General features: G+C 56.4%; 1 protein-coding gene across 2 annotated transcripts in view; it reads right to left on the bottom strand.

The window, feature by feature from the left end:
* SLC4A1 (solute carrier family 4 member 1 (Diego blood group)) overlaps positions 1 to 15,801 on the bottom strand; it is a 44,131-nt gene that overhangs the window by 17,059 nt on the left and 11,271 nt on the right. Inside the window, exons 4-10 of one of the 2 annotated variants that reach the window (XM_050934708.1) lie at positions 8,392 to 8,477; positions 4,358 to 4,535; positions 3,336 to 3,471; positions 2,592 to 2,733; positions 2,054 to 2,135; positions 1,415 to 1,599; positions 572 to 782 (exon numbers count right to left, since the gene is read on the bottom strand). In XM_050934708.1, coding sequence (XP_050790665.1) covers positions 572 to 782; positions 1,415 to 1,599; positions 2,054 to 2,135; positions 2,592 to 2,733; positions 3,336 to 3,471; positions 4,358 to 4,535; positions 8,392 to 8,477 — 1,020 coding nt within the window. Of the gene's footprint in view, positions 1 to 571; positions 783 to 1,414; positions 1,600 to 2,053; positions 2,136 to 2,591; positions 2,734 to 3,335; positions 3,472 to 4,357; positions 4,536 to 8,391; positions 8,506 to 15,801 lie in introns of those variants that run through there. The other variant, XM_050934707.1, reaches the window with a different exon arrangement.

The raw sequence follows: 15,801 nt of genomic DNA, 5'->3' as shown, positions 1-15,801 counted from the left end.
TGATGACCACTTGCTGACAGGCTCACCTGGCCCCAAGATGCCACCATCTCCAGAGCAATCGGGGCTCAGCTCCATGTTCACTCAGCACCAGCCTGCAAACCCTGATCTCCAGGTGCTGCCCTCTCCTAGGTGGAGAATGGGGCTCCCCACCAAATGTCCTCGGTGTCAGGCTCCCCCACCACCCTGCCCCCCACAATGACCCACCAAACCTGACCCTGGGCCCTGTCTCGGGTGGACACTGGGATTCAGCATCCATGTTTCCTCAGCCCTGGGTTCCTTCCACGCTGCTCCCCAATAAACCTCCACCCCTACCCCAGCGCTGCCCCATTCATGCATCACCCTCCCAAAGGATCCTTCCCATGGCCTGGCAGGACCATCGTGGGCAGGGACCAAGGCTGGTGGCTTTGGTCCGCAGGAGGTAGAAGAACCTCCATTGTCCTACTCAGGGGTCCTGTTGCTTTTATTTTCAATAGCAGCCGTCCCCAGAGGGGCGCAGGCCGGGGGCCTCAGGGGCTAGGACAAGAGGCTTCTCCGGAACCCACATGCTGCCTCCAGACTGTGCCCTACATACCCAAGTCTTTTAAGGTCCTTGTTTCCGGCTTCTTCTTGTCCGGCAGGTACCTCTTCCGCAGCAGCTCCTTCTGCATGGGCACCAGGCTCCTGAGGAGCCGCTCGTCCTGGATCTCGCAGGGCGGGAGGACAATGCTGCAATCCAGAAACTCCTCCATGCCCTTTATCAGGTCCTGGCGCCCCTCCGCCAGGTAGGCATCCCTACGGAACCCCTGCCAGGGGAGAGGGAGGCTCAGGAGGGCAGCAAGACTCCCCGCACGGGCATCGCCCTCGCCTACCACAGACCCCTGGGACCGCCCCATCAGAGTGGGACACCAGTGAGCTAAGGTGGTGACCTGGCCAGACGGCTGAGTGATGGACAGAGAGAGGGCTGCAGTGCCGGTGTGCCCATCATCTGGGGGCGCTAGCCCAGCAAGAGAGCTGCTACCCCACAGCCGGCCATCAGGGAGTGCCTCATGGTGAGCGAACTGGGCCACAACACCCAGCACCTCCTGGCAGCGCTGTCCCGAAGTCTGTAGGAGCGGATGGAGAGACCCCCACTGACTTCCATGAGCTTGGGATCAGGCCCTTAAAACGTGGGCTCCTCGCTCTAACTCCGAAAGGGCAGGAGGCAAAGTCTCTTCCCTCCAGCACTGCAATGCCTCCCCCTGGCTAGGATGGAGGCATCACCCTGAACAGGGAGGCCAAAGGCCTTTAACATGGGTGTTTGAGATGGGCCAGATGTGGCTGCCAGGGAGCAGGATGAAGGGCACTGACATCCTATTCTGGATGTAGATGGGGGGGAGGAGCTGCTGCCTGGGGGTGCCATGGGCACAGATTCCCAGGCCCCGGGAGGCCACCATACCCTTTCTGCCATCATGGTGGAGACGGCCCGTCCGATCTCGTGGTAACTGATATGCGGGGAGTCAGGTCCCAGCACCATGAAGAGGAACCTCACGGGGACGGGCACCTGCAGAACCAAGTCCAGCTCCACCGCCTCCTTCAGGCGCACGAAGGCCAAGGTGGGGTGATCCAGGAAGGTGGCACGGCCTGGAGAGAGGACAGGATGGTGGGGAGGTCACTGGCGGGGCTTGGCACACAGGGCAGGCAAAGGGGGCTGGAGGGTGGGGGCGGGGCAAGGGAACAAAATGGAGAGGATGAAAGAGAGCAGGAGGGGAAAGAGAGGGAGAGAGAGAGACAGCGCAAAGTGAGCGAAGTTACATCAAGCCAGACACGCAAGCAAAACAGCATTTCGGCTGGGCACAGAGAAAGCTGCCCAAGCGCACGAGACAGCAAAAGCCAGAACGTGGGACCTCCCCGCCCGCCGAGGCCGCCTGCCGAGGCCAGCCCCCCTCCCTTGGAGCTGCCCAGCTCCAAGCAACTCTGGTTCCAGAGCAGCCACCTGGATCTCGCCTCCGGCTCAGCCTCTTTCCCATGGTGGAGAGCAAGGGGCATGTGGCAGGGCTCAGGAGCCACAGGGGATGCAGGAGAGGGTTGTGCTCACCTACGAGGACCAGCGTGGCCTCGGCGTCCTTTGCGATCTTATCTAGAAGCGGCTTCCTGAAGGCTTGCCCCTGGGGCCCTTCCTGCAGAGACACAAATTCAGAGATTCTCATCCCACGGGGGGCCACCCCCACCAGGGCACAGGTGTGTCATCAGCCGCGTTTCTCTCCATCACACTGCTGAGCCCACCTGTGGCCATGCCCATGGCTCACGTCCCAGCTCGACCAACACCAGTGCTGAGAGCAACCCCCCTTGAGATGCCCTCACTCCAGAAGCTGCGGCCTCTATCTGCACACGGCAGGTTCCTACTGTGCTTGCATGTCAGCCTCAGGTTCCTGGTGTCCCTTGCTGCTCCTTCACTGCACACACCCAGTTCCCTCCTGGTGGGACTCCACCAGCTGCAATCTGGGATGATGCATGAAGCCTTTCAGCTGTATGCTGTTGGTGGGTCCCTCTGCCTCCTGCTGCTTCACCCCCCCCCCAATAAATGGCTGTTCTGAGGTTCTCAAGCTGGGGGCCCGTTCCCACGGTCTTCTTGCCTGTTCCGTGCCCGTGAACGTCTGCATCTCAATCTGGTGATATTCCTGCATGAGAGGTTCGGACGTGACCTCGTCCTTGGTGTCCTTTCGTTCCAGTTGGCCTGGGGAAAGGGTCCCCAAGGATTCAGACCCATCTGGGTGACTGCAGAAAGAGGGAGGAAAAAAACAACAGACCTTATCACCCTGGACGAGACACTGCCCAGGCAGATGGAGGGGTTTGTTCTACCCCCCCGCCACCCCCGTGTCCCATTGACTAAATAATTGTTAATTATCCTAATTAATATTGATTATTTCATTGCAAAGGAATCTCCAATACTACAAACACCTCTTAGGATTTGGCCCCAGGAATCACTTCACCAGCTACTGCAATGCATCCACCTCTGGGATGGGACATGGCGGCTGATTAACAGCACCCAGTAGTGCTGCGCGGTTTAGCAAAGGAAGCAGAAGACGACTGTTGTATGGGATGTGTGGCCAGGCAAAGCCCTCCCAATTCCCCGCCCCCCCCCCGGCCTTCCCACAATCTTGCACATTTCATCGTCATTTGCACCTGCGTGAATGGGACTGGCACTTGTGCACAGGGGCCTGCAGGATGAAACACTCCCCATCGGAATAGCCAGGGTGCTGGGATTCCCCTAGCGCCCCTCCCCTCCTCCGACTCCCTCCTTTCCCAGCTCCCCCAGAAAGAAGTCAAGGCCACAGCCCATCCCCTCACTGCCCTCCGGGCGGCAGAGGACCCAGTACCTGTGCTGTAGCAGCAGGGTTCTCCGGATCGTCTCTCTGTCCTGTGATTTGAGCTGCCCTTCAGAGATCATTCGGTCTATCAGCTGATTGGTGATTCCTGCCAGGAACTTCTCAGGCAGGTCCAGAAGGATAGTGCCTGGGGGAGATGGGCAGAGGTCACCAGGGCTGAAGTCCTCCCTCCCTGCTCAAGCCGTTAGTCATTGCCTCACCCAGGGCATGGGATTCCCCGTCTCTGTCCACCACCCTGAAGTCCTCCTTCCCCTCCCGCTTTGTTCCTTCTCTCACATTGCGTCTCACACGCTCTCTGTTCCCCCGGCTCCGATTCTGCACCGGCAGCAAAGGAGGTGTGATGTTGGGGTGCCTCCGGTAGCACTTTGCCTGGGAGTAGGTGAGGACAGAGGGGCAGGAGCCACAGCATCAAGCCCTCTGGGTCGATCCTTTCTTGGCTCTGTTCTCTTCTTTCACTCCATAGTCTCTCTCTTTCCTTTCCAGTTCCCACCGCTCTCCAACCTACCAAACCGTTGTATCTATTCCCCGCCCCACAACATGTTCCACCTGCCTGCTTCAGGGCACAAGCCAACTACTGGCCAATGAGGGTCAGGAAGGAATTTCCCAGCTTATTCCAGATTCCCTGACTGGAGCCTTTGCACTTCCCTTGGAAGCAGCTGGCGCTAGCCCCTGGTGGAGGCAGGATATTGGGCTCACTGGCCAACTGGGTGCAACATTTCCTATCAACGGGGCCAAACTGGTTGCTGGTATAAGCATGTGTCTCTCCAGTGCAATAGGTGTTGGGCTTCTCGCTTACGGCACTGACAAATATCATCTGGATGCTACCCATAATATTAAACCGAAGGGCCAAGATCTGGCTCACTCTTCGTAGGTCGCCCCTGCTCCATTCCCTCGCTTCTTCCCTTGTTCCTGGCTTTTTATTATCTTCCTTTCACTGGCTCACTGTCCATTTCTCCCCTTCACCCCTGCCGCTCTGTACTGTTGTTTCTGATCGCCGCTGCCCCTCTCCTCACCTTTCGTGAAGGCCTTGTGAACCTCCAGCAGGCTGTGGAATGTCAGGTATGAGAGGTGCGGCCTCCCCCAGTGCCCTGCCTCCTCAAAATCCTCCTCCAGCTTGATCCAGTGGCCGGCCTCCATCCAGCGCAGCTCGTTGTTTCTGTCCATGACCAGTTCATGTAACTCCACATATGCCTGGGAAGAGAAGAGCGGACGGGACACAGCCCTTGAAGAGCAGGCTGGGATTCTCTCCTGGGGTGGGAAGCCAACAAGGTGGCCACAACATCCCCAATAAGCCAGTGGCGATGAGTGTGAGTTGGTGATTGATGTCTGCCTGAGTATGCAGAGAGCCTGAAACAATAGCTCTGAGAGGGAGGATTGCAAAGTTCTCCCAGGCCCCACCCACAACCCAATCTCCACCCGCTAAAGCTGTCAAAATGAGAGGCCAGTAGCATAGATTGTGCACATCTTGTGCAATCGCTGGGTTCTGCATCTGGGATGTCCCATTCTCCTCCTTGGGGGTGGCTCCCTGGTATGAGACTCAGTCTAGTTCCACTTAGTTTACTGCTTCTTATGGCTGCTTACGTATGCAGCCTGGCTCAGTTGTCCCACTCCCTCCTTTCCCCCCACCCACACCCCCTAATGGGATTGTAGCACTTCATGGGGCTCCCTTTCCTGGACCACTTCTCATGGGCATCAGTGCGTAAGACTGACTCTAGCTAAGCAATGCCAGTGGCTGACTGAGTCCTCGTGGTCCTGGCAGCCTTGGGCAGACTTGGTGTCCCACACACGGGATGCCCCTCCACCTCTGCCCTGCTCCGCAATGGGAGCAGAGCAAAGGGGATCTTTCCAAAAGAGAGTCAGATGCCCGATTCCCATGGACGGCCAAGGGGAGTTGGGTGCCTTCAAGCAGCTGCATGAAAGGGATGCAATGATCCATCGCTCTTCCCTCCTGCCCTAGGAACTCGAGGTCCCATGAACCTCTAAGCTGCAGCAAGGTCTAGCTGTAGGGGTGTGGGGCAGGGAGGTTAGCACCACAAGGACATGGACCAGACAGTAACACATCCTCTAAACGAGGGGACAAGCTTACAAAGACTCTAATCCCCCCCAACCCCCGCAGTGCTGGGAAGTGCCCAATGCTACACACTCACCCTAAGTTCAGCCCATCCAGGGATTGGGAGGTGATCAACTTCCCTAAAAGCCAGTGCCCCCTTGCCTTGGAGTCCATAGCAAATCAGCCCCAGGAACCCAGTGGCTTCTGGGCTCATGGCGTTATTCCAGTGTATGGATTCATTTGCAGCAAGAGGCCAGCCTGGACTTTCCCATGCCCCTGTTGCTCCCAGTATCAAGCCAGAAAGGTGGAAGGCACAGAGCTCTCCTTAGAATTCAATCACTGGGTGATCTGATCCCCCATAAGGTCAAAAACTTGGAGAAAGCAACTCAGCAGGTATTAAAAACAACCCAGGGTCCAGCTTTCCCTCAGCTGGATTTAGGCAAGTGACAGAAGACGATTTAATTGGTGGCTCTGGGAACTAGCAATGCAGTAAGGCTGGGGTGGAAATGCTGAATGAGATGGACCCATGAAGAGCCCATGGGGAGACAAGTCTGGCAAATGATTATGTTACACAGGCTTTGGTGGCTTTGATAGGTCCGCCGGGATAGCCAGGGCGGATTCATCTAGGAGCCAGTGGCCAGTGCTAGTGGCTCCAGGCAAAGGCGCAAGAAACTCCCTAGTTGATTGTCGTGGGATAACCTGCCCAAAGTTCTTCCCAATCTCCAAGCGGTTGGGGCCAGATTTTCAAATCAGCTGAGCAGAGGTGCATGTGGGTGGTAAGAACTTTCTAAACTTTGGCTCTTATTTAGGTGCCTATGTGGGAGCGGAGCGCTTAGGAAAATCCAGCCCTGAGCTCTTTGGAAAATGAGGCCCTAGCAGCTGGCTCTGGCTTGAAGCAGGAGCGTTGGCATCCTGTGTCCCTGTGTAACGTAAGGGTGCATCATACTCATGTTATCCATAGAAATGGCTGGCCCCTTTGGAACTCCCAGCAAGTTCTTGGCTTCAGGGACATCTGGTGGCAATCAGTTCCACAGGTGAGTTAGGCCTTGTGTGCACAAGTATGGCCTTGTGTTAATTTAAAATGTGTTGCCTTTCAGTTTTGTTGGAAGGTAGAGCAAGGAGCTAGGTGAGGAAACACCACTCTGGATGCATGGCGGGGAGAAAGATCTGCTACCTGTTTCAGAGTGAGTGAGAGGAGCAGACATGACTGAAGTAGGAGGAAGGCTCAGCAGGAGGGCGGGGGTGTTCCCCCACCCCAGTGGTATCATCTCTCCCCTCCCCCAGGTCTGATGCAAACTCTCTGGACCTGATCCTCAGCTGAGAATCAGGCTGTGTACTCCTGCAGCCACTCGGAGGCACTCTGACCCCTCTGCTGTAGGGTAGGACCCAGAGTATGGGGCTCACCACTGAACACCTAGGAAAGCAAGAGGCGGGAGTCGCTGCAGAGTGGTATTGCTGGTCTATTCCCAGCATGCTCCCTGACTCCCATCACCAAGGCAGCGTCACCGAGTTTTCGTTGTTCTGTCTAACTCTCTCTAAAACCCTTCCATTTTCTTATTTCTCCTTGGGCAGGGAATTAGATGTGATTTCATGCTGGGCTGGGCTGAATATAAAGGGGAATTTTTTATGCAACTGCTGGACCCAGACAGACCCTGTGGTTCACTCTGGCTTTCCAGCTCCCACCCTGGCCTGCCCAGTGTTCATGCAGAGGATTTCTCTATGGCCTGGCCTGGCCTGGTGTCTGCACTCCTGGAAGGGATGGCTGAGCACACTAAATCCCAGTGATGATCCTCTCAAATCTGATCAGAACCTCTTGGTTCTTCAGATCAGGCCCAGAAATGGAAGGAGAAAAAGGGGAGAGAAAGGGGTGAAATCTCCCCACCCCCAATGCAGTTCACCTGCTCCCCCCACCACACCCTCAAGTGCTGGCAGAGCTCTACCTTGCTGGCTGCGTCCCATTCCAGGCAGGGCATGAGCCCCCATCACCAGCATCCACCAAGCAAACCCAGCTCTGGCAGTCAGTCAAACTGGGGGACTGGGCGCTGCCTGCGCCCTCCCCAGACCGGCTGCCTCCAGCTCTGTGTGCACAGGGGCAGTTCAGACCAGTCTGAAAGTGCCTCGGTCACTGGAAATGAACTGTCCCAGCTGCCCAGGAAAAAGGGCTTTGAACTGTCATTAAGCGGCTGAGTGATGGCTGGGAAAGCAGCTGTCCCAGAGCTGCACCGGGTGTATTTATAAAGCAAACAAGGCCTTGGACTCCTTCCTGCTCCGCCTGTTCCCCAGGGAGTGTCTCCCTCCTGCTCCGCCTGTTCCCTGGGGAGGGTCTCCCTACTGCTCTGACTGTTGCAGGGGAGGGTCTCCCCCCCCTGCTCCACCTGTTTCCCAGGGAGGGTCTCCCTCCTGCTCCACCTGTTCCCTGGGGAGGGTCTCCCTCCTGCTCCACCTGTTCCCTGGGGATGGTCTCCCTACTGCTCTGACTGTTGCAGGGGAGGGTCTCCCCGCTGCTTTGCCTGTTCCCCGGGGAGGGTCTCCCTCCTGCTCTGCCTGTTCCCCGGGGAGTTTCTCCCTCCTGCTCTGACTGTTCCAGGGGATGGTCTCGCCCCCTGCTCCTCCTGTTCCCCAGGAAGGGTCTCCCTTCTGCTCTCCCTGTTCCCTAGGGAGGGTCTCCCTCCTGCTCCGCCTGTTCCCTGGCGACGGTCTCCCTCCTGCTACGCCTGTTCCGCAGGGAGGATCTCCATCCTGCTCCACCTGTTCCCAGGGGAGGGTCTCCCCTCTGCTCTGCTTGTTCCCTGGGAAGGTCCTTGGGATCTCTCTCTCTCTTCCCACCCCAATCCCACCCTCTCCTCTCCCTCCTTCTTCCTAGCTCCCAGAGCGTCCTTCCCGCTGGGTTCGGATCAGAACAGGGTCTAATCTCTCCCCATGGGGCCGGACTGGGCCACGGCCCTGGACACCCAAGGAGCAGCACTGCACAGGATCCCAGCATGGCAGGCCACTCACCTCATGTGTCCCCCGGCTGGAGGTGGACGGGTGGGCAGCCCCCGCTCTCCCTGACGCCTCCTGGATCTGATCCAACGAGGATGAACCTGAGTGTGGAACAATCTCACAGTTAGCCAGGCCCCAGAGCCACTCACCCAGCCTCGGTGGGAGGTGGTGTCACCCCACCTTGCCCCCCGCCCCCATCACAGGGGGCCTGTTTTCCTGTCTCCGGTGCCTCTGGTTTCGCACTCATGCCGTGCAGACAGAGCCAGAGCAGGTGTGGATGCCGGGCTGTGCTTTCCCGGTCACGGCAGCGACTGGGGCACAGGCTGAGAGGAGAGGGCTTTGGTGCAGAGGTGCGTTCGAGGAGCGCCCAGGACATGGTCTCCCCCAGCACGTGCCTGTACCCCGAGGGGGATGCCCCGAACCTGCTGCCGGGGAGATCCAATATCACAGCAATACGAGGAGAGAGGATGGAGATGCCCCAGCAGGACCAGAGCACATTCTCCAGCGCCCCGGAGAGGCGAGCTCCAACCCATGGGAGTCTCCCTCCGTTCTTTTTGGGGAGACAATGCCAGAGCCGCACAGATCTCCCCAAACTACATTTCCCCTGGCATGGTTCCCTCCCACCCTCCCTTAAACCAGACCCCGTGGGCACCCTTGGTGCTCCCTCCACACTTTTTCCCCCTCCCTGAGATGTGCTGGGCTAGTTCCCGCGTACCCCCAAGTCACAGCCCCGGGTGTGTACAGGTGAGAGGAGGCCTTGCAGCAAGTTTGGGAGATCCCACCTACCTGAGATCTCAGCGCCCCCCTAGCCACCATCCAGGCGGAGAGAAGGGACAGGCTCCCAGCGCTTCCATTCTATAAACCTCTGCCCCCGTCTTGCTGGGACGGGACGCCCTCCAACCCCGCCCCCAAATTCCTGTCCCAAGTGACTCTTGTGTTCATAGTAAATTGAAAAGCACTCTGGCTGTGCTGACAGTAAACATGGGGCCCCGTGTCGCCCTCCTGGGGAGGGGGGATCGGCCCCCGGGCCTGGAGCAGTTTAACCGTCAATGGTTGCTCCTTGTTCCTGAGGGACCTGTGGGGCTGGGACCGAATTCACCATACATCTCCCATTTACCCTTCCCGGTCCTGCTTTGGAGCCCTTCCCCCAGCAGACAATAGGGGACTCTGTGGAACGCCACCCCTGCCATCGTTGTCACACCTCAGCCAAGCTGCTGTCACCCCTGGAGGGAAGCTCTGAGTTCGAGTTTCGCCCCAGACCCCTGCGAGGCAGAGTCCCACGCGCTAGGCCAGCCCCGCAGGAGAGCTGCTGAGGCCTGCTAGATGGCTGTACACCCTGCCCTCACTTAACGCCCCCCCATTTATATCCCTGCCCTCCAGTTGACAGATGTTCTCGCACGGCGGGGTGACCGTACAGGCCGGTAACCGAGGGGGAAGCTGATGACACCTGCAAGTCCACCCTGCTTCCCTCCCTGTGGTGAGTCCAGAGCAGAGGGTGCGACATGATCCCCCACAGCAAACCCTCCATGTGTGGAGCCCTCTCGCCCCTGTGGTTGGGGATTCACAGCACTTGCCCCCCGTCATGATGCCACGAGCCACAGCCGGTGGCTGACGCGTCATGGATGCCAGCCTGGGGCTGCCCCCTGCTCTAGCTGGGTTGGTGGAAAGAAGGGGTTAGGGAGACAGAGCCCTTTGCGCTAACCAGTCACCCCCCAGCCCTCTGTTCAGAACCCCCTTGGGCAATATTGCAACTGCTCGGCTCCCTCTAAATACACTGCAGTCACACACAGCTCACACCCACACAGAGACACACAGCTCACACCTGCACACAGCTCACATCCACACAGAGACAGCTCACACCCATACAGAGACACACAGCTCACACCCCATATACAGCTCACACCCACACAGAGAGACACACAGCTCACACCCACACAGAGACACACAGCTCACACCCCATATACAGCTCACACCCACACAGAGAGACACACAGCTCACACCTGCACACAGCTCACATCCACACAGAGACAGCTCACACCCACACACAGCTCACACCCACACAGAGACACACAGCTCACACCCCACATACAGCTCACACCCACACAGAGACACGTAGTTCACAACCACACAGAGACACAGCTCACACCCACACATAGCTCACACCCACACAGAGACACACAGCTCACACCTGCACACAGCTCACATCCACACAGAGATAGCTTACACCCACACATAGCTCACACCCACACAGAGACACACAGCTCACACCCCATATACAGCTCACACCCGCACAGAGAGACACACAGCTCACACCCACACAGAGACACACAGCTCACACCCCACATACAGCTCACACCCACACAGAGACACGTAGTTCACAACCACACAGAGACACAGCTCACACCCACACAGGGACATGCAGCTCACACCCACACAGAGACACGCAATCACACACCTTACACAAGAGACACACAGCTCACACCCACACAGAGACACACAGCTCACACCCCACATACAGCTCACACCCACACAGAGACACGTAGTTCACAACCACACAGAGACACAGCTCACACCCACACAGGGACATGCAGCTCACACCCACACAGAGACACGCAATCACACATCTTACACAAGAGACACACAGCTCACACCCACACAGAGACACACAGCTCACACCCCACATACAGCTCACACCCACACAGAGACACATAATTCACAACCACACAGAGACACAGCTCACACCCACACAGGGACATGCAGCTCACACCTACACAGAGACACGCAGCTTACATCCACACATCTTACACACAGACACACAGATCACACCCACACAGAGACACACAGCTCACACCCACACAGAGAGACATGCAGCTCACACCCACACAGAGACACGCAGCTTACATCCACACACCTTACACAGACACACAGATCACACCCACACAGACACACAGCTCACACCTCACACAGAAAGACATGCAGCTCACACCCACACAGAGACACGCAGCTTACATGCACACACCTTACACACAGAGACACACAGATCACACCTCACACAGAGACATGCAGCTCACACCCACACAGAGACACACAGCTTACATGCACACACCTTGCATGCAGAGACACACAGCTCACACCCACACAGAGACACACAGCTCACACCCCACATAAGCTCACACCCACACAGAGACACACAGCTCACACCCCATATACAGCTCACACCCACACAGAGAGACACACAGCTCACACCCACACAGAGACACACAGCTCACACCCCATATACAGCTCACACCCACACAGAGAGACACACAGCTCACACCCACACAGAGACACACAGCTCACACCCCACATACAGCTCACACCCACACAGAGAGACACACAGCTCACACCCACACAGAGACACACAGCTCACACCCCACATACAGCTCACACCCACACAGAGACACGTAGTTCACAACCACACAGAGACACAGCTCACACCCACACAGGGACATGCAGCTCACACCCACACAGAGACACGCAGCTTACATCCACACATCTTACACACAGATCACACCCACACAGAGACACACAGCTCACACCCACACAGAGAGACATGCAGCTCACACCCACACAGAGACACGCAGCTTACATCCACACACCTTACACAGACACACAGATCACACCCACACAGACACACAGCTCACACCTCACATAGAGACATGCAGCTCACACCCACACAGAGACACGCAGCTTACATGCACACACCTTACACACAGAGACACACAGATCACACCCACACAGAGACACACAGATCACACCTCACACAGAGACATGCAGCTCACACCCACACAGAGACACGCAGCTTACATGCACACACCTTACACGCAGAGACACACAGATCACACCCACATAGAGACATGCAGTTCACACCCACACAGAGACCCACAGTTCACAACCATTCACACCTCACACACAGGGATGCACAGCGAACACCCCTGCCGAGACACACAGCTTACATCCCCACACCTTACACACAGACGCACAGCTCACACCCACCCACGCCTCTCTGAGACAGAGAGACACTGGGACAGGCATCCACACGGGCACACGCACAGTCACACAACTCCCACAGAGTGGCTGGCAGCCACACAAATATTCACGACGCAGGGACACGCACCCACACAGCTCCCATGGACGCATATAGCCATTCACACATCCCTTCTTCAAAGGGAGCCGTGTAATTCACCACCTGAAACTCGGCTCCCGACGCACAGAGGCCACACACAAATACACTCCCAAAGAAGTGTACGCTCGCATAATCTAACACATCCATCGACCTGGAAGCTGCCTCTCGCTGGCTGGTGACAGTAACAGGTCAGTCACAAGTGGCTTCTGTCTTTAGTTAAAACAAGCCTTTTATTTATCATCAATAACCAGGCAATTATAGGAAAACTGACAGCGATACCTCTGTGGGTCATTGCCTGGCAGGGACAAACTCACACCAGGCGGTTCCAGGAGCCACCAAAAGGTCCCTCGGGACAGTTTTATGCTTTGCAATTTAGCTCAGAGGCTGGGGCTGGGAGGGGAGATTGAGCCGTTGCGCTTGGAAAACCCGGGCCGCGTGATAAAGGCAACACAAACTCCTGCAGGCCAGGCTGCAAGGTGGTGATAGGCGAGGATGTCACTAAGGTACCTGGTAGCGATGGATGGAGACGGTATTAGAATAGTGCCACCTTGGTGCAAAACGGCGATGGATGGGGCTGGCACTAGGATGCCAGCAGCCGGGTGCAGAGTGGCAATGGAAGGGGATGGTGCCAGGGTGAGCATTCTGTTGGTACTGGGCAAACCTAACACAGGCAGGATAAGCAACTGCATTACCTGATCTCCCTCTTTCTGACCATACGAGTTCCTCACCGTTTTCTGGCCACCGAGCCTCTGCCGCTCTGGGAAGATACGAGTGGATTTGGGAGACCCCCGTTTGGCCTCAGCCAAAGCCCATGTGTGCTTTATGAGAGATGAATCCAGAGCGGAGAGTTCGGCTCCAGATCCGAACTTCCCCAGAGCAAGCGGGAGGTTCGAACCCGGGTTTTGGCTCCATTAGAAAGGGTGATAGTGGGGCAGTCACAATGTCTGGATCTAGATCAGGATCAGTCACTTCCCCACAAGTCTGGGGCAATCAAATGAAAGGCGTGTGCCCCACACACTTGTCCCATACACAATTCTACACACATTCAGGCATCTCGCACACACAACCACACGCACAAGGGAGCTTTCGAGGCCGTCTTGGTGCACCCCCAGCTGCTGTGGAGGGAGTCGGAGGAGATGCCTCCCATCAGTGCAGGATCTGAAAACGCTCCAGGACCAGCACGGACTTTAACCAAGGGCTTTGATATCTGGCTCCCTTTTGTTTCATGGTCTGGGATTCAGACAGTGTCCCTGCTTGTGTAACCCACTGGTGAGGTTGGGTTGCAGGTCCCGCTCTGTGTCATCTGCACAGGGCGTGCATCGGTTACAGCTGTAGCAGCTCATGGTTTTAGCTCTGGAGAGCCCTGGTGTGTCGGCACTGATGGCAGATGTCCTACTTATAAACTGTCAGGCCCTGTCCCTCTTCTCTGGATCCCTTTGCCCATGTCTGGGTGACTGCTTCAGGATGGGAAACTTATCATCAGGGACAGCTGCAAGCACCTGCGAATGTGGTCTAGTGATCTGAGCACAGAGCTGGCAACCAAAAGCTCCTCTCTGGGCTAAGCTTGTCTCTGCCACTGTCTTGCTCTGTGCCCTTGGGCATATCACTTTACCTCTCTGCCTCAGCCTGCAGAATGACAACCTGCCTCTGTCAGGAGAGCTTTGAAGATTAATTATGCCTGACCCTGTGCAGTTCACTTCCTCTTGCTGCGCCTCAGTGTCCCTTTCCACTCTTTCTCTTGTCGACAGATGATAAATTCTGACTCTTACTCCATGTAGGTACCGTGCCTAGCACAGTGGGACCCTGACACTGGCTGCGGCCTCTAGACCCTACCGCCGGGGTAGGCAACCTATGGCACGTGTGCCAAAGGCAGCACGCGAACTCATTTTGAGTGGCACTCATGCTGCCCGGGTCCTGGCCATCGGTCTGGGAGGGGCTCTGCGTTTTCATTTAATTTTAAATGACACTTCTCAAACATTTTAAAAACCTTATTTAGTTTACATAAAACAATAGCTTACTTCTATATTATATACTTATAGAAAGAGACCTTCTAAAAATGTTAAAATGCATTACCAGCACGCGAAAGCTTAAATCAGAGTGAATAAATGAAGACTCGGCACCCCGCTTCTGAAAGGTTGCTGACCCCTGGGCTACCAAAATGCCGATGAAGAATCGTAATAGGGATGACCAGAGCTGCTGCGGCAAGCCCCCAACAGTTGGCACTGTGGAGATTTAACAGGTGGGGCCGGTTCCACCATCTAGGCAAAGCTTGCTGGGCCCTGCCTCTGCGTGTATTTGTGGAGGCGGGGTGCTTGGCAATGAAACTGCAAAAACTCCTGGCTGCCTCTGCGACGCGCCCCAGCATTTGCCTGGCAGCCAGGAGCGGGCCCGAGAAAGTAGCAGGAGAGGTGGGAATCATTCAGGCCCCACGTTATTATCGGGCCAGCAGAGCTCAGACTGAAGCCCCGGCCCGTTAGATCGCTGTTCTTGTGGCCAGCTGAATTATTGTCCTCCCTAGACGGGAGCACTGCGGGCTCATTACAGGCCTAAGAAGGAAGTGCTGGTGATTTCATTATTCTAGAATTAGAATTGGAAAAGGGGCAGAGACTAAAAAGAGTGGGATTGTTCGGCTTAGAAAAGAGATGACTGGGGGAGTGGGGCATAGGCGCCAACTCCGGGGCTGCTCCAAAAAAAGCAAACTGTAAGTGCTCAGCACCCACCAGCCAGCTGCCGATCAGCTGTTCGGTGGTGGGTGGCAGGTGCTGGGGGTGGGAAGAGGTGGGGCAGGGGCAAGAAGAGGCAGAGCAAAGGTGGGGCCTTGGGGGAAGGGTTAAAGTGGGGACGGGGCAGAAGGGGGTGGAGCACCCACCCAGAAAGAAGCAAGTTGGTGCCTGTGAAGGGAGGGGGATATGACAGAGGACTATAAAATCGTGACTGGTGTGGAGATAGTGACCAGGGAAGTGTTATTTACCCCTTCACCTATCACAAGAACAAGGGGTCACCTGATGAAATTCACAGGCAGCAGGATTAAAACAAACCTTAAGCGAGTCCTTCGCACTACGCACCGTCAACCTGTGGAACTCCTCGCCAGGGGATGTTGTGAAGGCCAAAAGTATAACAGGTTTCAAAAAAGAACTAGATAAGCTCATAGAGGCTAGGCCCATCAATGGCTCTTAGCCAAAACAGTCAGGGATGCAGCCCATGCTCCAAGTGTCCCTAAGCCTCCAACTCTCATAAGCTGGGGCTGGTCGACAGGGGAT

This window comes from Gopherus flavomarginatus, chromosome 25 (genome assembly GCF_025201925.1).
Source record: "Gopherus flavomarginatus isolate rGopFla2 chromosome 25, rGopFla2.mat.asm, whole genome shotgun sequence".
NCBI lineage: Eukaryota > Metazoa > Chordata > Testudines > Testudinidae > Gopherus > Gopherus flavomarginatus.
This window is presented reverse-complemented; position numbering and strand designations above follow the sequence as displayed.